Source organism: Sapajus apella, unplaced genomic scaffold, assembly GCF_009761245.1.
Source record: "Sapajus apella isolate SASKATOON/1434 unplaced genomic scaffold, GSC_monkey_1.0 scaffold22, whole genome shotgun sequence".
Taxonomy (NCBI): Eukaryota; Metazoa; Chordata; class Mammalia; order Primates; family Cebidae; genus Sapajus; species Sapajus apella.
The window spans coordinates 17572166-17595642 of NW_022436962.1; the positions used below are offsets into that span (position 1 = coordinate 17572166).

The 23477-nt window shown below is 38.9% G+C and overlaps 1 protein-coding gene across 1 annotated transcript in view; it reads left to right on the forward strand.

The window, feature by feature from the left end:
• CENPF (centromere protein F) overlaps positions 1 to 23477 on the forward strand; it is a 58720-nt gene that overhangs the window by 14994 nt on the left and 20249 nt on the right. The window contains exons 7-12 of the mRNA XM_032289226.1: positions 571 to 773; positions 8514 to 8639; positions 9688 to 9816; positions 11900 to 12022; positions 17281 to 17416; positions 19463 to 22866. Of these exons, the coding sequence (XP_032145117.1) occupies positions 571 to 773; positions 8514 to 8639; positions 9688 to 9816; positions 11900 to 12022; positions 17281 to 17416; positions 19463 to 22866 (4121 nt within the window). The remainder of the gene's footprint in view (positions 1 to 570; positions 774 to 8513; positions 8640 to 9687; positions 9817 to 11899; positions 12023 to 17280; positions 17417 to 19462; positions 22867 to 23477) is intronic.

The following is a 23477-nucleotide window of genomic DNA, read 5'->3' on the forward strand; positions in this document are numbered from 1 at the left end:
GTTCACTGGTGAGAGCTGTCATGTAGCCAATGCCGTTGGAACCAATGTTGTGCGTATGTGGGGAAAAAGTGGAAAAAAAATCATTGTTAATTTTGGCAGTGTGGGAGGTTCACACTGTCTTAATGTTTATTGGAGGTAAAACTACCAGAGAATATAGGAGGGTGAACTTTTCACTGCTTAGCACTGATTTGCATGGATATGGGCACGAAACAAGTATAGTTTGCTGTTGTATAAAACCAAATGATAATTTTAACAAAGGTTGTCATATGTGATGTACTTTTCACAGTCTCAATAAGACAGCATTCATGATTTTAGGAAAGCATTTCCCCTGCCATGTTTCTTTTTGAAAATGTAAGAAAATCTGTTTCTCCTGCTTTCTATAAGAGTATTTGAACACAAATGACAATAGAAACTAACAAGTGAAATTAAATCCAATTAAAGTAGCTTCTATGTTTAGTGTAAATATTTGTTTTATCAAAGATTTCAGAGTAGAACAAAACAAATGATAAGTTATTAACATTTTGGAAAGATATATATGAATTGGAGTGTGATTTTTGTTTGCGGTTTAAGAGCTAAGAAGCAAGATTAATGAGTTGGAACTACGTCTACAAGGACAAGAAAAAGAAATGAAAAGTCAAGTGAATAAGTTTCAAGAACTCCAACTCCAACTGGAAAAAGCAAAAGCGGAATTAATTGAAAAAGAGAAGGTTTTGAACAAATGTAGGGATGAACTAGTGAGAACAACAGCGCAATATGACCAGGCGTCAACCAAGGTACTTGACTTTTCATGAATTACTGGAGAAATCTTCATCTTTTCATGTACTTATTTGGAAAGAGTATTTTATACATAAGTTTATGAAGTAAATGTCAGTAATGTTCCTTGTTAACATATACTAGGCACTCTTGATGCAATTGAACTAGAAAGTTGTTTTAGAGTTGGTCAGACTGGGATCAAGTCTGGTGCCGCACTTTCCCAGCTGAGTGACGCTGGGCAAGTCACTGATCTCTTTTATGCCACAGGGGGTAATAAAGAAAATGTATATACAGCATCTAGTCCAGTGTGTGGCACATAGAATAGGCACTTAAAATAATGGCACCTTAAAGGAGTTTTAGGAGATTTGATAGGATTTAATTAATCTACTCCTAGGATCCTATATATATGTAGTTGGTCTGTTGTATCTATGAGTTCTGCATCCATGGATTCAACCAATTATGGATTGTAAGTATTAAAAAAAAAAAAAAAAAGGCCACGCACTGTGGTTCACGCCCAAGTCCCTGCACTTTGGTAGGTTGAGGCACGTGGATCACTTCAGGCCAGGAATTTGAGACCAGCCTATCCCACATGACAAAACCTTGTCCCTACTACAAATATGAAAGTTACCCAGCTGTGGTGGTGCATACCTGTAATCCCAGCTACTCGGGAGGCTGAGGCACAAGAATTTTGTGAAGCTGGGAGGCGGAGGTTGCAGTGAGCAGAGACTATGCCACTGCACTCCAGCCTGGGCAACAGAGTGAGATTCTGTCTCAAAAAAAAGAATGGCTTTTGTCTGTACTGATCATGTACAGACCTTTTGTCTTTGTCATTATTTCCTAAACAAACATATGATCACAACTATTTAACATAGTATTAGGTATTACAAGTAATCTAGAGATGATTTAAAGTATATGGGAGTATGTGCATAGGTTATATGCAAACGCTATACCATTTTATATTAGGGACTTGAGCACCCTCAGCTTTTGGTATCTGCAGGGAGTCCTGGAACCAGTCCTTCATGGATACTAAGGGATGACTGTACACCCACCACTGAATCTTCTTGACTCCAGTGGGAGCCAAGCTTCTTAGCCCGTTATTTTGTTGTTGTTCTTGTTGTTGTTTTGGTCCCAGCCTACCTCTCAGGTTAGTCTTATCTCCTCTTTTACTGACCCATTGCACAAACATGTACTGATATTTGTGTGTGCTATTTATTAGGCATTGTTTCAGACCTGGGGCTGGAACAGTGATAAATAGACAAAAATCATTGCCTTGTGGAGCTTCATCTTAATAGAGGGAGGCAGAAAATAAACAAAAATAAAGTAATATAGATAGTATGGTATGTGGTAATAAGTATTGTAGAGAAAAATGAGTTATCTTCTAAGACCAACCATGAGGATTTGGGGTTTACTGAACCTACACCTACCCTTTCTCTGGGCTGTGTTTTTCTTATATTTGCCTTTCTGCTTGAAATGTCCTTCTTTCCAGGTCTGGCTCTTTATAACTTCCGCATTCTTGTGAGCTCCTTCCCTCATCTCTTAATGTAGTAAGACATTTTCCCCTGGTATCCCCGTTATGACCCTTTTATTGTTGTTATTTGTGTTCTAGCCCTCTGGTTCCCACACTTGGCTAATTAACAGAATCACAGAGAGCTTTGAAAGATGAACCCTGTTAGATCTGCTATGTTTGGGTGGGCCTAAGGAATTGACTCTTTAGGTATTTCTAGGCTTTAGGTAAAAACCATTGTAGTATACATATTTCTATTATTTGCTTTGTGGGGGCAGATGCTTTCATTTGTTTACTTAAAATTTTTGTTTTAAGATAATTGTAGATTCGTATGCAGTTGTACAAAATAATAGCTTGTTAATGTGGTGGGTTACACTGATTTTCATACATTTGAATGAGCCTTGCATCTTTGGAATAAACCCCAATTTGTTAAGGTGTATAATTTAACAAATACATTTCTGAATTTTATTTGCTAATAACTTACTAAGGATTTTTTGTGTCTGTATTCATGACGGATATTGGTTGGCTTTCTTTTTTTTTGCTGCCCTCTTTGTTTGATATTTGTATCAGGGTATCCTAGTTTCACAAATTAGAGTTCCCTCCTTTTCAGTTTTCTGAAAGAGATTGTGTAGAATTTTTTTCTTTCTTTATATATATGAACCTGGAGATTTCTTTTTTGGGAGTTTTAAAAGTACAAATTCAATTTTTAAAATAGTTATAGAGCTATTAAAATTATCCATTTCATATTGGGGGAATTAGATTAGTTTGTATTTTCATCTAAGTTGTCAAATTTATATATATAGAGTTGTTCACTGTATTGTTTTATTCTTTTGATACTTGTAGTGATATTCCTTATTCATTTCTGATGTTGGTAATTTGTGTCTTCTCTCCTTCTCTTTGTCAGTCTTACTAGAGATTTGTCAGTTTTATTGATCTTTACTGATCTTTCCAAAGAATCAATCAGCCCTTTGGTTCATTGATTATTTTTTTCACCTCTGTTTTCAGTTTCATTGATTGCTGCTTGCTTTAGGTTTATATTGCTCAGAAAAAATGTCTTTGGAACCTCTTGGTTGATGATGATGTTGAGTTTGTTAACATACTTGCTGATTTTCTGTTTAGTTGTTCAATTCATTGTTGAGAGAGGGATGTGGAAATCTCCACCTATTACTGCGATTTGTCTATTTCTCCTTTGATTTCTTTGTTTTTGCTTCACATATTTTGCAGCTCTGTTGGTTAACACTTACACGTTTCGGATTGCTATGTCTTGGTGGATTGACCCTTTTATTGCTATGTAGTGTCCATGATAATTTTCTTTATTCCGAAGTCTACTTTGTCTGTTAACTAATATAGCCACTTCAGCTTTCCTTTGATTAATTGTTTGCGTTATGTATTTCTTCCTCTTTACTTTCAACCTATTTTGTTATATTGAGGTGATTTTCATGTAGACAACATAGAGTTAGGCCATGTTTTTCTATATATGCTTCCACTATCTGTCTTTTTTTTTTTGAGACAGAGTCTGGCTCTGTTGCCTAGGCTGGAGTGCAGTGGCACGATCTCAGCTCACTGCAATCGGCACCTTCCGGGTTTAAGCGATTCTCCTGCCTCAGCCTCCTGCCTAGCTGGGACTACAGGTGCTCGCCACCACACATGGCTAATTTTTGTATTTTTAGTAGAGATGGGGTTTCACCATGTTGGCCAGGCTGGCCTTGAACTCCTGACCTCAGGCAGTCCACCCACCTCAGCCTCCCAAAGTGCTGGGATTATGGGTATAAGCCACCACACCTGGCCTCCACTATCTCTCTTTTAATGGGTTTATTTAGACCATTTACACTTAATGTAATTATTGATATATTATGACCTAAGTCTGCCATTTTTTTTTGTTTGTTTTCTATTTCTTTCTGCTTTTTCATTTGTCTTTTTTTCCTGCCTTTATGGGTTGCTTGAACATTAAAAAAAATCCACTTTGGTTTGTTTATGTATTTTTGAGTGAATCTTTTTGTAGAGCTTCTATAGTGATAGTTCTAGATATTACATTATTTATACTAATTTTATCAGTCTATTGGTGTTTTCATTTTACTAATTCTAGTGAATTTTACAGACTGTTTCCTCCCTTTTCATCCTTTTACCCTCCTCATTTATAATAGAATTGTCTTAAATGTTTTCTGTACAGACATTTAGAACTACATTTTGCTTCAATTCTTAAACATATTTTAAAAAGCTGAGGAAGAGGAAAGCCTATTGTGTGTGTGTGTGTGTGTGTGTGTGTGTGTGTGTGTGTGTGTGTGTAATCGTTGCTAACCTTGTTCTTCCTTTTCTCCTAGATTTCCTTCCAGGGTTACTTCTTTATTTCCTTTCTGTTTAGAGAACTTCCTTTAGCTGGCCACAAATCCTTTAGCCATTCTTTTAGGATAAGTCTGCTCTCCACAAATCCTTAGTTTTCCTTTATTTGAGGACATCTTGATTTTCTTTTTAGTCCTGAAGGATATTCTATTGGGTATAGGATTCCATGTTGACAGTTCTTTTTCCCAGCGTCAGTGTTTTTCTTCAGGTCCTGAGCTCCTTAGTTCGTCTGCCTTCTTCTCTCCATCTTTCAGATTTTTCTTGTGTTTGTTTTACTATAATATCCAGGGTTTTTATTTGTTCTAGTTAGGAGGAATAGGGAAAAGCGTGATTATCCCATCTTCCTGGAAGTAGAAGTCAGGTTCATTTTTATATATTCTCCTAGTGCAGTGCCTAATCAGAGAAATTCTGGAAAAATATTGATTAGATATATAAAGGAACAATGGAGCTTCAGTGGAACAACTATGACCTTCTTTGATCCATACATTTAATCTCTTCATGCAGTCTCAGTATATAATAGTAATTTGGTCTTTTAAGTTAGAAGGACTTGGATTTGAACCTGGCTCTGCCACATCCCAGTTTTATTGCTTTTTGAATTATTTAATGAACTTCTGAGCTCCAGTTGTCTAATCAATAAAATTGTGTTAATAATGCCTGTGTCATAGGGTTGTTGTAAAGATTGAGAATTTTTTAAAGGCGTTAGCATAGTACCTGGCACATGGTGAACTTATAATAATATTAGCTGTTATTATCATGGCTTATTTTCAAGTTTCTAGTTAATGAAGCTAATTTTCAGTTGCATTTCTGCCAAGCTAGGCCTTCCTGCATGTAAGAATTACATTTCTCCTTGTACCTTTTACTTCTTCGGTTTTGGGAGTGACAAGCTCACCAAATCCTTGTTCTGTCTGACACATATAATCAAGTTTCTTCTTATCAAATCATGAATTAATATTTTTGACTAAGATAGGGCTAAGAATACAGCTCTGGCTTTCTATTAAAGTCTTCCCTCCAGGTTTTTTTTTTTTTTTTTTTTTTTGGAGACAGGGTCTCACTCTGTCACTCAGGTTGGAGTGCAGTGGTACGATCTTGGCCCATTGCAACCTCTGCTTCCTGAGCTCCTACCTCAGCCTTCCTAGTAGCTGGGACTGTAGGCTCCTGCCACCACACCTGGCTAATTTTTGTATTTTTAGTAGAGATGGGGCTTCACCATGTTGCCCAAGTTGTTATCGAACTCCTGGGCTCAAGCAATTTGTCCACCTCAGCTGGGGTTACAGGTGTGAGCCACTGCACCCAGCCCCTCCTGGTTTTCTTTTATTTATTTATTTTTTTGAGATGAAATTAGGTTCTTGTTGCCTAGGCTGGAGTGCAGTGGCACGATCTTGGCTCACTGCAGCCTCCGCCTCCTGGGTTCAAGCTGTTCTCCTGTCTCAACTTCCTGGGTAGCTGGGATTACGCCACGCCCAGCTAATTTTTTTTGTATTTTTAGTAGAGACAGGGTTTCACCATGTTGGCCAGGCTGGTCTCAAACTCTTAACCTCAGGTAATCCTCCCGCCTCAGCCTCCCAAAGTGCTGGGATTACAAGCGTGAGCCACTGCATGCAGGCCCTCCAGGTTCTTAATACTTGTTTATTCTGTGCTTTTTGGGTTCCTTTTTTCCATTGAGTCACAAACCCATTTAACTGAAAATTCAGTCTATTCTTTTCTGTCTTGTCCCTAAGGATAATATGACCTTGTCAAAGGTGTAACTGAACTGAAAATATGCTATGTTTATGCTGTTTCCAGAAGTAACATTAGAATTATCTATTAAATAAAATGGAATTACTGTTAAGAAAATCAACACCGTGTTCTTAAGTGAACATATGCTGTTTGTAGTGTATCTTTTCCAAGTATTTACAAATTGTGTGAGATACAAGGCTTGAATTCATGGAGAAACAGAGCACTGAGCTGGCAGCAGACCTGGAGTTCAATACCCATTCACAGATAAAAAGGTCCAGAAAGCTTAAGGGAATAAGCCCAGAGTCGTGTGCTCTGTATTTTCAAGGACTTGAGCTCTGGGCACTATTTTAGAGTATTATGGAGCATTGATGACACCTAGTGGTCAGATACTCTTATATGAATTAGGTATTGTTGATAATAGAATGTTGTTTACAAAATTTTAAATAAAACATAAGTACCTTCTGAAGTCTCTTTTAACTTGCTGTGTTGTTAGCAGAAAAGGATTCTTGATTCCAAGATCCTTTAATGGAATGTATTGCAGTTTGAAGGAGTGCCATTAGAGGGCGCCAAGGGTTTATTCATTTACTCTGTGGTACAACGTGTTTTTTTTGTTTTTTTTTTGTTTCCTGAGATTTGTCAACCATCAAAATTTTGAACCATTACTTGAGCAGTGACTCTTTTTTTGTTTTTTTCTTTTGAGACAGATTCTCGCTCTATTGCCCAGGCTGGAGTGCAGTGGCATGACCTTGGCTCACTGCAACCTGCGCCTCCTGGGTTCAAGCAATTCTCCTGCCTCAGCTGCCCAAGTAATTTCGATAATATAAAAGTTAACCAAGCCTGGCTAATTTTTATATTTTTAGAAGAGATGAGGGTTTTACCATGTGGCCCGGACTGGTCTCAAACTCCTGACCTCAAGTGATCCTTCCACCTTGGCCTCTCAAAGTGCTGGGATTACAAGCGTGAGCCATCACACCTGACCGGAGCAGTGACTTTTTTTTGAATTGTTTGCTGTTGTATCCTCAATGCCCAGAACAATGCTTGACATGTATAATGGGCTCTCAAACAATATTTGTTAAATTCATATTTATTTTTGTTACAAATAATCTCTGCAATGCTTTTCTTTGGGCCTTTGAAAATTTAAGTACAATGAAGATAATGATGAGAGGGTCACTGAACATCTGGCTCAAAATTTTAATTTTTTGAGTTTGGTATTTTTTAAGTCCTGATATTTGTAAAATCATTTTTTCATGAATGACCAGCTTGGCCCCTTTCTTCTTTGGTTAGTTAATAATTGGTGGTTGACTGGTCACCAGGATTTTTTAGTGAATTCTTTGTAGTGATTGAGTATTACATAGTGTTTTCTTTTCCTCTGAATTCTCATTTCTATTTACATTTCTATTATTTCTCAAGGTTTTAAATCAGACTTTGGAGAATCTACATTACTACAGAGATCTGCCTACTTGGGGCACATTTCTTTTGTAGTGGAGAATTCTTCCCCACGAAGATGAAGTTGTCTTATTATTCCCTGGTCTTTATAGAGTTGTTTGGTAGGGGAAGTTAAGGATTCGAGCCCATGGGGAATATATAGAGGAATGACTTTCAACACTTGAAGAGTTAAGACCATTTTGTTCCAATTTAGTTTCACAAGAGCATCCTAAATTTTTGTGTAATACATGTCTTAAAAATTATTTTAGGGATAACTGGCTTTGTGAAAAGGCAGTTGACTGTTCTTTGTATTGCTTATGGCAGCATGATTAAAAACCAGTTGTGATACTCTCTGGAGTCCTGTGAACCTCCTGAAATTTAAAGTGGCAAACTGGGAACATTGTAGAAAGAAGCATTTTAATATTTAAAATGTCCCACAAAATGCATTATGCTTGAAACAGACTACCATATGAGGGTAATGGGCACCCTCTGATGATTTTACAGCTTTTAAATTAACATAGGTTAACACCATTGCATTTTAACCTCTCATTTCCATGCAACAAAATGTTAGATGAATCGTTAGACATGCTGATGTCTGTTTTCATGGCACAAATTCGGAAGTATTTATTTAAGTGGGCTAATGCTTTATATCCTTGCTAATAGTTCCTAAACATAAACTGTGTGCTAAAATCATTATAGTGGTTTTTCTAAAACACAAAATATTTGTTATTTTACTTGAGCAGTTTTGTTTTGTCTTGAACATTTTTGTTATTAGTGTGCTGCATTGGAACAAAAACTGAAAAAATTGACGGAAGATTTGAGTTGTCAGCGACAAAATGCAGAAAGTGCCAGATGTTCTCTGGAACAGAAAATTAAGGAAAAAGAAAAGGAGTTTCAAGAGGTAAGGTAAATGGATTCATGAGGTATTTGTCTGAAAGGCTTTTTATGGGCTTTTCATAGTCTGATTACTTGGAAAGGGGAGTTGTTTATCACAATTTGGAAAATCTGATTAGAGGGGAAATGCTTTGTGAGCTAAAGGTCACTTTATTTTCCTTCACATCTTCACTTTTGTGCTTTTTAAAAAAATCTTTCAGTTTTTGATTAGAGAAGGGAATGAGTATTCAGAATTTATCCATGTTTTCTGATTTGAGATTTGATATTCAGTAGGAAAGGATCACATTTCTTCTTTTGGACATTTTCTCTGCTGTGAAGGAAATTGTATTACATTCTCCAGTTGGGTTTTATCTTTTTTTTTTTTTTTCTTTCACTCTATTTCCTTTATAGGTCCAGTTGTTTTTAAAGCCTGTGGGCTGGCAAATTAAAGGGTAGTTGATGAGGAGAAAGCGGTTGGCGGAAGAGTGAGGGTGGAAGGTGCCCTTCCATAAGTATCTGCCAGTTTGGTTCTTTCAGGTGATTTAGCCTGAAAGTATCATATGGATGGAGAGTCTACACACTTTAAATAAGAATGCCTGGAAATGTTAGCTGGTATGCTTCTGTGGTTATTAAAGTTAATTGGTGGCATATACTTCCTGTTCTTCTAAATTTAAGCTCATTTAAAATGATGTGCAGTTTTTTGTGTTTTAAACACCATTTGAGTCTGCTTGGTGTTTGAGCTGTGACTATTGTAGCTTAGTTCTTCTCTCTTGCTCTTGATCCTTCAAAATAGAGGTAATTAATTTAAGACCGAAGATGAGGTGGAAACAGGCTAGTTTCCATGTGGTCAACTGATACAGCCCTTTCCCTTTCCCTCAGAGACCTGGATTTGATGCCTGGGCCCAGCATGGAGCACTGAGGCTGATTATGTTTATCATTAAGTGAATGGTCAGCTTGACTCCCTGCTGTCTCCTCTGCTCTCTGTACAGTCACCTGTTAGGATGCTCATGTCTCACCCTGGAGTCTCCCAAACAAACCATCATTTTTGGGGGTTGTGCATGCCCTTTGTTTTGCAGGAGCTCTCCCGTCAGCAGCGTTCTTTCCAAACACTGGATCAGGAGTCCATCCAGATGAAGGCCAAACTCACCCAGGAGTTACAACAAGCTAAGAATATGCACAACGTCCTGCAGGCTGAACTGGATAAGGTAGGGGCCGTGTCTTTCTCACCTCAGTCACCCCTCTTGTTCCTTATACCTGTTACTTCTCTATCATAACTGACATACAGTACTTTCAAAGAGAAAGCAGTCCACCTTCACTTTCCCTGTCAAAGTGGAGAGGGTACAGAACCATTATGGCTTTAGGTTTCCTCATCTGCAGAAAGTGTGGGGGTGAGTTAGGATTTCAGATCTGAAAGTCTATGGAGGTCTCTGATATTCTGTTTGTTCTTGGTTATGTGACCAGGTAGCAGCTGTTCCAAGTAACTTATGCCCCCTAGTAGTTAAAGCCCTGAAATTTATAGTCAATTTACTCATTTAAGACTCACTCCCAAAGTAGTCCTATCCAATTTTGTGGCTTTACATATTGTCTACGTGATGATGACTCTGCCCAGCCTGGGAGTCTGTTCTGGACTTCAGATGTGTGGGTGTGTGCTTGACAGTACAGTCACGTGTCTAAAGGCACTTCACACGTATCATGCTAAGAGTTGAACTCTAGGTATTTCTTTTCCAAATCTGCTCCTCCCTTAGTCTTCCTCATCCTGCTAACTTGCACTTACATTCTCTGCACTGCTGGGGCCAAAACCTCCATGTCACCTTCTATTCTTTCTGTCTCACTCCTGAAACTGTTCAGGTTCTCAACATTTTCTTGTTCCCTTGGCACGGCTTGTAATATAGGGCAGGTGTCTTTGTATATGTGTGTTGATGTTCTGTAGGGCAGCAGATTTCTGCATGTGAAATCAATGGCCTAAAGAACATATGCATCCTAATATTTGTGTTTTTGTGTGCGTGTGTTTTGTTTTTTGAAATGGAGACTCGCTCTGTCACCCTGGCTGGAGCGCAGTGGCACGATCTCGGCTCACTGCAACCTCATCCTCCCAGGTTCAAGTGATTCTCCTGCCTTAGCCTCCCAGGTAGCTGGGATTACAGGTATGTGCCACCACGCCCTGCTGATTTTTGTATTTTTAGTAGAGACGGGGTTTCACCAGGTTGGCCAGGCTGGTCTCGAACTCCTGACCTCAGGTGATCCACCCACCTCAACTTCCTAAAGTTCTGGGATTACAGATGTGAGCCACCCTGTCTAGCCAGCATTCTAACAACTGATAGTTACTGCCAAATTGCCCTCCATAAAAGATGTAGCAGTTACTCTCCCACCAGGTACAAGAGAGGGTCTCTTTCCTCTCATCCTTGCTAATTGGAGATAGTCTTGGTTTTTAAAAACTTTTGCCAATCAAGGAGTGAAAAATGTTGTCATATCATTGTTTTTATTCACACTTCCTTGGTTACCATTGAAGCTATTTCTTTCAGTAGCCATTTGTATTTTTTTTTTTTTTTTTTTTGAGACGGAGTTTCGCTCTTGTTACCCAGGCTGGAGTGCAATGGCGCGATCTCGGCTCACCGCAACCTCCACCTCCCGGGTTCAGGCAATTCTCCTGCCTCAGCCTCCCGAGTCGCTGGGATTACAGGCACGCGCCACCATGCCCAGCTAATTTTTTGTAGTTTTAGTGGAGACGGGGTTTCACCACGTTGACCAGGATGGTCTCGATCTCTTGACCTCGTAATCCACCCACCTCGGCCTCCCAAAGTGCTGGGATTACAGGCTTGAGCCACCGCGCCCAGCTGTATTATTTTTTATAAACTTTTCTGTTTCTATCTACTGCCCTTTTGTTAATCATAGAGGTGTTTTATATGTTATATTACAGATATACTCTCTTTTACTCTGTTTTATGTATTGACAGTGTGTTCTCCTAGCCCGTTTCTTATCTCAACCTCTTTTTCTTTTGGTTATTTATTACTACCTAGCTGTTTTATTTTTTGTGGTTAAATCTTTTTCCTTTGTGGCCTCCTTGTCAAACCCAGCCTCTTTCATCTCCTGTATGCTGTCGCCAAGTGACGTTGCAGGTTCACATTATGATATTTTAAGATATATTTAGCCGTGACGTATATTGTATCTCAACCAAAATAGATGGCATCAGTTTTTATATTCCATGACCGTTTTATTGTTGAAGAATACATGATTAATGAAAAAGTAAAGAACATAAAAATGAAACTCGGCCTCTTTTCCTTTTTGTAGGTCACATCCGTAAAGCAACAGCTAGAAAAAAATGTAGAAGAGTTTAAGCAGAAGTTGTGCAGAGCTGAACAGGCGTTGCAGGCAAGTGAGATCAAGGAGAATGAGCTGAGGAGAAGTACGGAGGTAAGGGCGGAGGATGCTGAGTTTTCTCCACTTATGTACAGGACCAAGTGCAAGGGGAAAGGAAAATTCCTATTGCATTTGTCAGTAACTTATCATGACTGTGCCTTTTTCTTTTCTATTTTCCAGAAGTATTACAGAATGTTCTGTATATAACCCATGACAGAGATATGATTGCTTATTTTTCTATTCTTTATTCTGCATGTAATTACTCATATGCATCTAGCAATTATAGCATATCTAACAATATGCATCTACAACATGACTTGTATTAAGAATATGTGCTCCTTCCTTAAAGATTGTTTTAGAGTCCCTGAGAGGTGGAAAGATGGAAGAAAGGAAGGAAGCGATGTTTTAAATGGAAAGAAACAAAATTGTGGATGGGAAATATCATCTAAATCCCTTTTCTAAGTGTTGGTGTTTGAGACTTTCAATATTAAAAACACATGGAAAGTCATAGATTTAAATAAACAAAAGTAGTGACAGACAAAGAGTTTTTAGATTAAACATTCTTATAAAACCATCAAGTAATTGTAAATTATATTACTCTGGCTTCAAAAGTCGACACTGACCTGAATGTTCAGCCTTTGCATGCCCTGGTTGACCGTATCTTTGGAGATCTTGTTTTGTCTACAAAATGGTGGATGAGGATTCCTGAATGGCATGGATACCGTGATGGGATTTTACGCACACATATTTCAATTTGGCTTCTCTCTGAATTTACTTAGTGGCCTGGAGTTTATTTTAAAGGGCTTAATTAAGAAGCATTCAGTGGCAGTTAATAGACTGAAACAATTTGAATGGAGCCACAAATCAACATTGGAATTTTAAGAAGAGGAACAACACAAGAATTGTAGAAATTTCTTCTCCATCAAACCTCACAGGAAAGAATGTTTTTCTGTTTATTCTTTGAATGTTCTATGATCACTTTAGGCTGTAAAGATTAAAAAAACTTTCTCTGTAAAGAACAGCTGTTTGTTCAGGTGAGGAAAGTCTGAATGTATTTATCCCCACCGCTTTGCAGCGTGTATCTCAATGGTAAAGTCAGAACATCCTGTCGGTAGCAGACAGGCGATTGTTCAATGAGCTAACCCCCAAAAGGCAATGCTGCTGGGGACAGGGGGCCACAGCTCCAGCCACCAAAGTGGAAGAAAACTTCAAATCAGATGATGGTTTCATCAGCAAACGTTTTCAAATGGAAGCGTTTGTTTCAGCAAAACAAATGTTTGCCTTTTGGCCAGTGGGGACCAACCAACAGATGCTTCTGCTAACATTTCCACAGGCAGACTGGCATCGAACTCTTCCCTCTGTGAGCTTCCCTTTCAGCCAGGAACTCTCCCGCGACTACACTGGCTGCCTGGTGGAAACATTTTGTAAAAGCAATCATCTGGTTAAGAGAGTCCAAACACTTTTAAAACTGCTTGCTTGGCCAAGTCGCAGTAGCGGGCTGGACATTGTCTTGCAGGTGTTTCTGAAGACTCGCTCATCCCCACAAGGTCTGGTCTGTGAGCTGTAGAGCTGTGCTCAGTTAACCCTTAGCCTGTACAGAGGTGCTTGCCTCAATCACGTTTCACTGGTATTTCATTGATGTCTGTGTCAAATGAGGGCCTGTACATGAAAGTGCCTAGCACAGGGCCCAGAAATGAAGTTAATATTTATCTTAATTTATGGTTATGTTTATGTACATGTCATCTTTTGAGGGTGATAGCAAGATTTCACAGAGTTTAGCTGGCTCTTGTGTTTTGCACTGGGATTGGGACCAGGTAAGTGATGAACCCAGTTCGAGTGGCTGTGTAACTTAGTGGGAAATGGTAGTGGCTTTAGAGTGAGCGAGATCTGAAATTGCATTGCTTTTCTGTCACCTCCCGCTATGTGACCTTGAGATAATGGCTTACCCTTTCTCAGTCTGACTTTCCTCATCTGTATATAGGGACAAATCATTCTCCTCCCTTTTCAAGGGTGTATTCTTGGTTAAGTTAAATATTGATGTAAAGTGCTTAGCCCAGTGCCCCAGCACATAAGTGCTCAGTTACTGCAGTCCACCACCTGCTCATTGCTTTGGTCTTTGACTGCCATGACCTTTGATGTTAGCATTGTTTGCTGTCACCTACAGGCACAGGAACTGTGATCAGAGGACAGTGCATTTGAGATTTCTCAGATTTAATATTTTGCCTGTTCTGTTGTTGTGTCGCTCTGGGTATCTCTCTGTGTCTAATTATAAGTGAGCACTAACAAATTTAGCACGCTTATAGGTTTTGGATGCCGAAATAATGTGACAGTTGTACTGAAATTTTCCTTGTCCATGTTTAGTAAACATGCTGCTCACGATGAGAAATTATCAGTCCTGGAAACACGATTTAATGGCCCAATCAAGGGTAAAGTTAACATTTAGTATCAAAGTGAATGGAGGGTTTAGATAAGCTGCTTGTCCAGTATCCAGTGCCAGCCCCGTAGCATTGGGCTTAGGCAATAAAATACCATCGTTTGACAATCAAGGTGAGGGAACAATTGCTCGGGGACCTTTCCAAGGATAGGGATCTGTATTACACTAGGTCCTCTAAGGAGCTGGCTCTGGCAAGCAAGATCGATGAGGAGGAAAGGGAAAAGCACATTCTTTGCATCCACCCCTTATCCAAGTATATAGGCTTCCCCCCAGCAGGGGACGTATTAAGCTATCTTCATGGATGGGATCATGAAATGCCACACAGTAACTGAAATTTGTTTTGTCTGGCCCTAGGAAATGATGCCTCCCTCGCTGCTCCTAAAGTGAAGTTGATCTGGGTGGAATTGCTTGCTAAGCTCTAATGCTGGCTTGTGGTTATAGGGATTTTTGTTGTGTTTTTCCAGCACAGTACCCAATTTTGCAAATCATGTGAGGATGCAGGAGATGCCTAGGAAAATGTATCTTTGTATGCTTAACTCATTGTTGATAATGAGATACCCAATCAAGTCTTAAGTGGCTACAGCCTTGTGGAAAACTAATTGCCGATGGATGGCAGCCTGCACATCCATTTTCAGATGTTCATTTTCTAAATTCTGGCCTTTTAAAATTCTTGGGTTGGTCATAGCCATAGCATTATAAGCCTGCTGGGTCTCAGGATTGGCTGAACATTTCTTCGTTAGAAACAAATATTTACGGAGCTAATGCCAGAATAGAGAAAGTCATGTTAATCTTTCCATTGAGCTTACTATTCATTTAAATGTCTCCAGTTATGGACAGACATGGATCGAGATTAACAAACACATAAACATAAAATTCCCCCTCTTTCCCTGGTGCCCTCTCTCCCTTCTTTTTCCCTTCCTTCCTGTTGGGATGCACCCAGTTTTGCAGTGTTTTTCCAGCTTTCTTGTCAAGCTTCCAGATGCAGTTGTCATTTGATTTGATGAATTTTTTTTTAGCATATGAAAATATTCTTTTATTTGCAAAATAAAAATGCTAAGTCGACCCAGGTAGTCACAGTCTAGTTCTTCTGTGTTGACCGCATTCAGCTGATCTTAGCATTGATCACAGAGATCTGGCTACTGTTAAATTTTGGGAAGAAATGCTACTAATAATGCTACATTACCCCTGTCAGAGTGCTTTAAGGTGTTTGTCCTTTCACATCTGTGATCTCATTTGAGGGGTGATTATTCTGAGTCTGAAGAACAAACTAGTCATTATAGGTTCCATAGTTTAATGATACTAATTTAAATCAATAACATTGTTGCACCTTAATGATTGTGCTTTGCAATATTTAACACTGACTAGTGTGAATGTTAGCCTATCAATCTTGAGATCGGTTGGAGCTGTCCTTTAGTTCTGATTGGTATCTTAATTTGATAGAGTGTCAGTTTAGCTAGCGGCAGGGAAGCAGGATTAGGACACGGGAGATGAGAGTATAATAACTACAACAGGTCTGTCTTATTTTAATGATGAAATGAACGCATATACATGAACAGAGCAGCTGCCAGCAAGTTTTCAAGTACTTTCTCCTAGCCAGATTCTCCCTCTTCTTGAATTTGGCTTTGCTACATCGGTACCCATCTGCTGGTAGTAACCAGACTGATAATTGAAGGCAGCCTTCCAACACAGTATTGCCATGGCCATCTGTTTTCTAACAGTGCAGTAGGGTTTTGGAGGATGAGTCTTAATTGTTTCTTTAAGATTCAGAATTTTTCCTGTACTTCACAAAGGGGTAATTTTGGTAGTTTTGAAAATGCAGTTTAGAAAAAAGTTAGCTTTATATGATTTTTTTCCCCCTTAAGGATGTGAGGTGCTTGGTTTTCTCAGTTTGTAATGATATATGCCAATTCCCTGTGGTCCAAAAAGTGGCATATAGTATAGGTTGAGATACTTGTTTGTTGTGTGAATCTTATGTGGTTAATAAGCAATAGAGTTTTTCTTTGGCACATAAATAATATTGCTTGCTTTTAAGATTCAGAACATATAGGCCTCCCTAGATAGTAGAATGGAACCAAACATGTATCTATGCTACTTCATTGTATGTTGTTGCATTGATATCTCTTTACTCAGGTGCCCAAAGAATCTGTTTTCACTCAGAAGCTAGAATTAATTCCTCCTCTGTGTTCCAGCCCTCTGATTTCTCATAGCACACTCAATGTCTCTTTAGTATTTAGCACTTCCTATTGTGTATTAAATAATTAGTATCACATCTTTCCCCTCTGGAGGGTGTCTGCCCTGAGGCAGAGACTCTGTCTTATTTATATTTGCGTTTTTCATAATGCCCATTCCAGCATGTTGAACATTGTTGGTTTTCTTGATAAACATTTATTGAAGGTAATTTTTCCTACAAAGTCATTCCCATAAAAGCAAAGCTTAAGACAGTTTTGCAATGAAAAGTAAACATTTATGCTCTGATTTTTTTTGGATTTATTAACAAACCAAATGTTTGCAGAGGTATATTTGGCCATTCAGGTGTGATAGGAACTGGGAGGTTTTGTCTTGAGGATCTTGTAGATAGGATTTTCCTTTTGAACTTACTCTTTAATAGGCATATGAACAATAAGAAAGTTCAATGAAACTTACTTCTTGAAAGAAATAATTTATCTTCAGATTTGGGTTTGGCACTGTTGTCTTGACTTCTGTTCATAACATTATTTGATTTAAGGAAAGGCTGCCTTCATTAGATACTCAGAGGGAAAGTTTGATTGTTTCCCTAGTGAGATACACACACAGTTCTGCTAGGGACCTTTACTGAGGCAGAAGACATAATTTACTTGAGCATTCGTTTTGGCTATAACCAATTAAATGTGTGTTTTAGGAAATGAAGAAGGAAAATAGCCTCCTTAAAAGTCAATCTGAGCAAACGGACAGAGAAGTCTGCCACCTGGAGGCAGAACTCAAGAAAGTCAAACAGTGTTTAAACCAGAGCCAGAATTTTGCAGAAGAAATGAAAGGTAAGTAAACTTAGTGTTTTAGAGTTAACTTTCTAAGCTATTATTTCCATGAGAGAGGATGGATGACATTAATATATTAGAGAAACCCTTTGGATTTTTTTCATATATTCCCCTAAAAAGATGTGTGCAGTTGATGTGGAAGAGTTTTCCCTCTTCCATTTAGTTTGCAGAGTGAGAGTGGGACATTTTTTTAATTGGAACAATTGAGTCCCAAATGCCTGGTGCTCAGCACTTTGAAACCAGAGGGTAAATATTTTCCATACAAAGCTAAATTGTCAGTGCTGTCTCTCACCCCTGAGTGCTATTCTCTGTGTCTCAAGTGAGCTTGTTAGTTAGATCCAGACAGCTCATCTCCTGACTCATTACCGTTTCCCTTATAATGGAAAAACCCTATATTAAATGCATGTTTTCCAAGCTCCTAATGACCATTGTTTTTTGATGACTTACTTGACTGATTTTATTTTCCTATTTTAAAGCCAAAGAATTCTGCTCCGCATATCAAATGAATCCACTCTTGGTTTCATATTTGTGTGTTTGTGCTGGATGTCTTCTACATACCCTTATTTTCTCACCTGGGGTGTTTGCAAATCTAGGATTTCTTTGAACTCTGTCCTGTGGGATGTGTGTCACACTTCTCTGTGACTATTTTTTTTTTTTTTTTGAGATGGAGTCTCGCTCTGTCACCAGGCTGGAGTGCAGTGGCATAATCTTGGCTCACTGCAACCTTTGCCTCCTGGGTTCAATCGATTCTCCTGGCTCGGCTTCCCGAGTAGCTGGAACTACAGGCGCGTGCCACCACGCCCAGCTTATTTTTGTATTTTTAGTAGAGACGGGGTTTCACCATGTTGGCCAGTATGGTGTCCATCTCTTGACATCGTGATCCACCCTGCTGGGCCTCCCAAAGTGCTGGGATGACAGGTGAGCACCACGGTGCCTGGCCCTGTTTTCTTTTTAAAACCCCAAATCTCCCCAAGACAGCTTTCATTTTTTTCCACAGCAGCAGGTAGCAGTGTCAGCCTTGAGCTGTCTTGAAGGGAAACTGTAAGAAAAGGAACAGTTGGGGCATTTTTCAATGTTGGTCGCTCATGTGATTGTTTGAGGTGCTCACAGCAAAGTGGGTTAAAGTCCTTGTGGTGCTGTCTACACAAGCCCTCAACTGTCAGTAGGTAGACTGAGGTTGGTAGGTTGGAAGTATGTACTTCTTTCCACTTGATGTGACATCTGAGATTGTGATACATGTTACCTTTATCATCTACTGAGGAGGTTCTCAACTTTTAATCTCCCCTCAAATACTTGAGCAACTTGAAGCCTCTCATCACTGTTTAATGAAAACATGTGGTTATTCCCAACCAGGAGGGGCCAGTGTATATAGATGAGTCCTTGGGTAGAAAACAGAGTAGTAAAGGAGTTTGAAGAAGCTTCCAGATGACTGTCACATTCATAGACACTGTTATTTTTACTATGAGGGGATGGAGTGGGGGTGATAATGTTCCTCAAGAATATTCAAATACAGACCTTGAGGATTACTGATATATGGCATCATTTACTCTTTTCTACTTAAGTCTAATCCTTTGGATGTTCTGGCTAAAATGGTGGAGTACTTATTGATTTTTCTGGAACATCAGAATTATTCTACAATGAAGTGGAATGTTCCCATTTCAGTGCTGTTCTTGTCCCAGTTTTCTCTCTTTGAATAAATATTTGAAAAGATGGTAAAAATACACACATATATAAACACATACAAAGAAAAGAGAAAGTTTCAAGTGCTTAGGAAAATTATCCCTTGGTATTTTATTCGGAGCTACTGAGGCTACTAGAAAGAAGATGAATAAACATGTTACTATCTTTAAGATGACCATTATTCTCACTGTTTTTATATAATTATCAAGAAATCCACTTTCTAGGAGGTACCCAGGCAATAATGCCAGTTTTTCCAGGGCTTGAGAAGTTGTTTGGATTTTTTTTTTTTGCGGGGGAGGGGTTGGCATCTTTAGAATAAATATTTATTACAAACATTGACAACTTTTATTATTTATTTTTAAATAGTGAAGAATACCTCTCAGGAAATCATGTTAAGAGATCTTCAAGAAAAGATAAATCAGCAAGAAAACTCTTTGACTTTAGAGAAACTGAAGCTTGCTGTGACTGATCTGGAAAAGCAGCGAGATTGTTCTCAAGACCTTTTGAAAAAGAGAGAACATCACATCGAACAACTGAATGATAAGTTAAACAAGACAGAGAAAGAGTCAAAAGCCTTGCTGAGTGCTTTGGAGTTAAAAAAGAAAGAATATGAAGAATTGAAAGAAGAGAAAACTCTGTTTTCTTGTTGGAAAAGTGAAAATGAGAAACTTTTAACTCAGATGGAATCAGAAAAGGAAAGCTTGCAGAGTAAAATTAATCACTTGGAAACTTGTCTCAAGACACAACAAATAAAAAGTCATGAGTACAACGAGAGAGTAAGAACGTTGGAGATGGACAGAGAAAACCTAAGTGTCGAGATCAGAAACCTTCACAACGTGATAGACAGCAAGACTATGGAGGTAGAGACCCAGAAACAAGCTTATGAAGAGCTACAGCAGAAAGCTGAGTTCTCAGATCAGAAACATCAGAAGGAAATAGAAAATATGTGTTTGAAGACTTTTCAGCTTACTGGGCAAGTTGAAGATCTAGAACACAAGCTTCAGTTACTGTCAAATGAAATAATGGACAAAGACCGGTGTTATCAAGACTTGCATGCTGAATATGAGAGGCTCAGGGATCTGCTAAAATCCAAAGATGCTTCTCTGGTGACAAATGAAGATCATCAGAGAAGTCTTTTGGCTTTTGATCAGCAGCTTGCCATGCATAATTCCTTTGCAAATATAATTGGAGAACAAGGAAGCATGCCTTCAGAGAGGAGTGAATGCCATTTAGACGCAGACCAAAGTCCCAAAAATTCTGCCATCCTACAAAATAGAGTTGATTCTCTTAAATTTTCATTAGAGTCTCAAAAACAGATGAACTCAGACCTGCAAAAGCAGTGTGAGGAGCTGGTGCAAATCAGAGGAGAAATAGAAGAAAATCTCATGAGAGCAGAACAGATGCATCAAAGTTTTGTGGCTGAAACAAGTCAGCGCATTAGTAAGTTACAGGAAGACACCTCTGCTCATCAGAATGTTGTTGCTGAAACCTTAAGTGCCCTTGAGAACAAGGAAAAAGAGTTGCAACTTTTAAATGGTAAGTTAGAAATGGAGCAGGCAGAGATTCAAGAATTGAAAAAGAGCAACCATTTACTCGAAGACTCTCTAAAGGAGCTACAACTTTTATCTGAAACCCTAAGCATGGAGAAGAAAGAAATGAGTTCCATCATTTCTCTAAATAAAAGAGAAATTGAAGAGCTGACCCAAGAGAATGGGTCTCTCAAGGAAATTAATGCATCCTTAAATCAGGAGAAGATGAACCTAATCCAGAAAAGTGAGAGTTTTGCAAACTGTATAAATGAAAGAGAGAAAAGCATTTCAGAGTTATCTGCTCAGTACAAGCAAGAAAAACTTGCTTTACTACAAAGATGTGAAGAAACCGGAAATGCATATGAGGATCTTAGTCAAAAATACAAAGCAGCACAAGAAAAGAACTTTAAATTAGAATCCTTGCTAAATGAATGCACTACTCTTTGTGAACATAGAAAAAATGACTTGGAACAGCTAAAGGAAGCATTTGCAAAGGAACACCAAGAATTCTTAACAAAATTAGCATTTGCTGAAGAAAGAAATCAGAATCTGATGCTAGAGTTGGAGACAGTGCAGCAAGATCTGAGATCTGAGATGACAGATATCCAAAACAATTCTAAGAGCGAGGCTGATGGTTTAAAGCAAGAAATCATGACTTTAAAGGAAGAACAAAACAAGATGCAAAAGGAAGTTAATGACTTATTACAAGAGAATGAACAGCTGATGAAGTTAATGAAGACTGAACATGAATGTCAAAATCTAGCATTGGAACCAATTAGGAACTCTATGAAAGAAAGAGAGAGTGAGAGAAATCAATGTAATTTTAAACTTCAGATGAATCTTGAAGTTAAAGAAATTTCTCTGGATAGTTATAATGCACAGTTGGTGCAATTAGAAGCTATGCTAAGAAATATGGAATTAAAACTTAAGGAAAGTGAGAAGGAGAAGGAGTGCCTGCAGAATGAATTACAGACAATTAGAGGAAAACTGGAAACCAGAAATTTGCAAGACATGCAGTCACAAGAAATTAGTGGCCTTAAAGACTATGAAATAGATGCAGAAGAAAAGTATATTTCAGTGCTTCGTGAGTTGTCAACAACTCAAAATGACAATGGACACCTTCAGTGCTCTCTGCAAACAGCAATGAACAAGCTGAATGAGCTAGAGAAAATGTGTGAAAAACTGCAGACTGACAAGTATGAACTAGTATCTGAGCTGAATGAGTCAAGGTCAGGATGTATCACAGCAACTAGGAAAATGGCAGAGGAGGTAGGGAAACTAGTAAATGAAGTTAAAATATTAAACAATGACAGTGGTCTTCTCCATGGTGAGTTAATAGAAGGCATGCCAGGAGGGGAATTTGGTGAACAGTCAAATGAACAGTACCCTGTGTCTTTGGCTCCATTGGACGATAGTAATTCCTATGAGCACCTGGCACTGTCAAACAAAGAAGTTCAAACGCACTTTGCCGAACTGCAAGAGAAATTCTCATCTTTACAAAGTGAACACAAAATTTTACATGATCAGCACTGTCAAATGAGCTCTAAAATGTTAGAGCTACAGACCTATGTTGCCTCATTAAAGGCTGAAAATTTGGTCTTGTCAACGAATCTCAGAAACTTTCAAGGTGACTTGGTGAAGGAGATGCAGCCGGGCTTGGAGGAGGGGCTCGTTCCATCCCTGTCATCCTCTTGCCTGCCTGTCAGCCCTAGTCTTAGCAGTTTGGGAGACTGCTCCTTTTACAAAGCTCTTTTAGAACAGACAGGAGAAATGTCTCTTTTGAATAATTTAGAAGGGAATGTTTCAGCAAACCAGAGCAGTGTAGATGAAGTATTTTGCAACAGTCTGGAGGAGGAGAATCTGACCAAGAAAGAAATCCCTTCGGCCCCAGCGAAGAGTGTTGAAGAGCTTGAGTCCCTCTGCCAGGTGTACCAGCAGTCTCTTGAGAAACTAGAAGAGAAAATGGAAAGTCAAGAGATTATGAAAAATAAGGAAATTCAAGAGCTCGAACAGTTACTAAGTTCTGAAAGGCAAGAGCTTGACTGCCTTAGGAAGCAGTATTTGTCAGAAAATGAGCAGTGGCAACAGAAGCTGACAAGTGTGACTCTGGAGATGGAGTCCAAGTTGGCGGCAGAAAAGAAACAGACAGAACAACTGTCACTCGAACTGGAAGTAGCACGACTCCAGCTACAAGGCCTGGACTTAAGTTCTCGGTCTTTGCTTGGCATCGACACAGAAGATGTAAGTGCCTGGGATTTAAATGCTATTTGTCTGTTTACATGACCAGTAGACACTCAGTAAATGTCTGCCTAATTGAAATGCACATTAAGTCTTAAGTTAAAATATTTTGAGGGTTCAGCAGGGCATGGTGGCTTACACCTGTAATCCCAGCACTTTGGGAGGCTGAGGTGGTCGGATCACCTGAGTTCAGGAGTTTGAGACCAGCCTGACCAACATGGAGAAATCCTGTCTCTAAAAATACAAAGAATTAGCTGGGTGTGGTGCCACATGCCTGTGATCCCAGCTGCCCAGGAGGCTGAGGCAGGAGAATCACTTGAACCTGGGAGGTGGAGGTTGCTGTGAGCTGAGATGGCGCCATTGCACTCCAGCTTGGGTGACAGAGTGATACTCTGTCTCAAAAAAAAAAAAAAAATTAGGGTTCAAGGAAATAAAATACACCAAAATGTTTTCAAAACAAACCAGAACTTAAGAAAATGAGTAAACTTTATTTGAGGAATACATTTCTATAGTGATTAGATTTACACAGTACTATATAGGATATTACTAAAGATGTTTTTAAAGTCTGGAGAAAATTATATTATGGAGTCAAAGTCTTTAGAATGTGTGTTTTC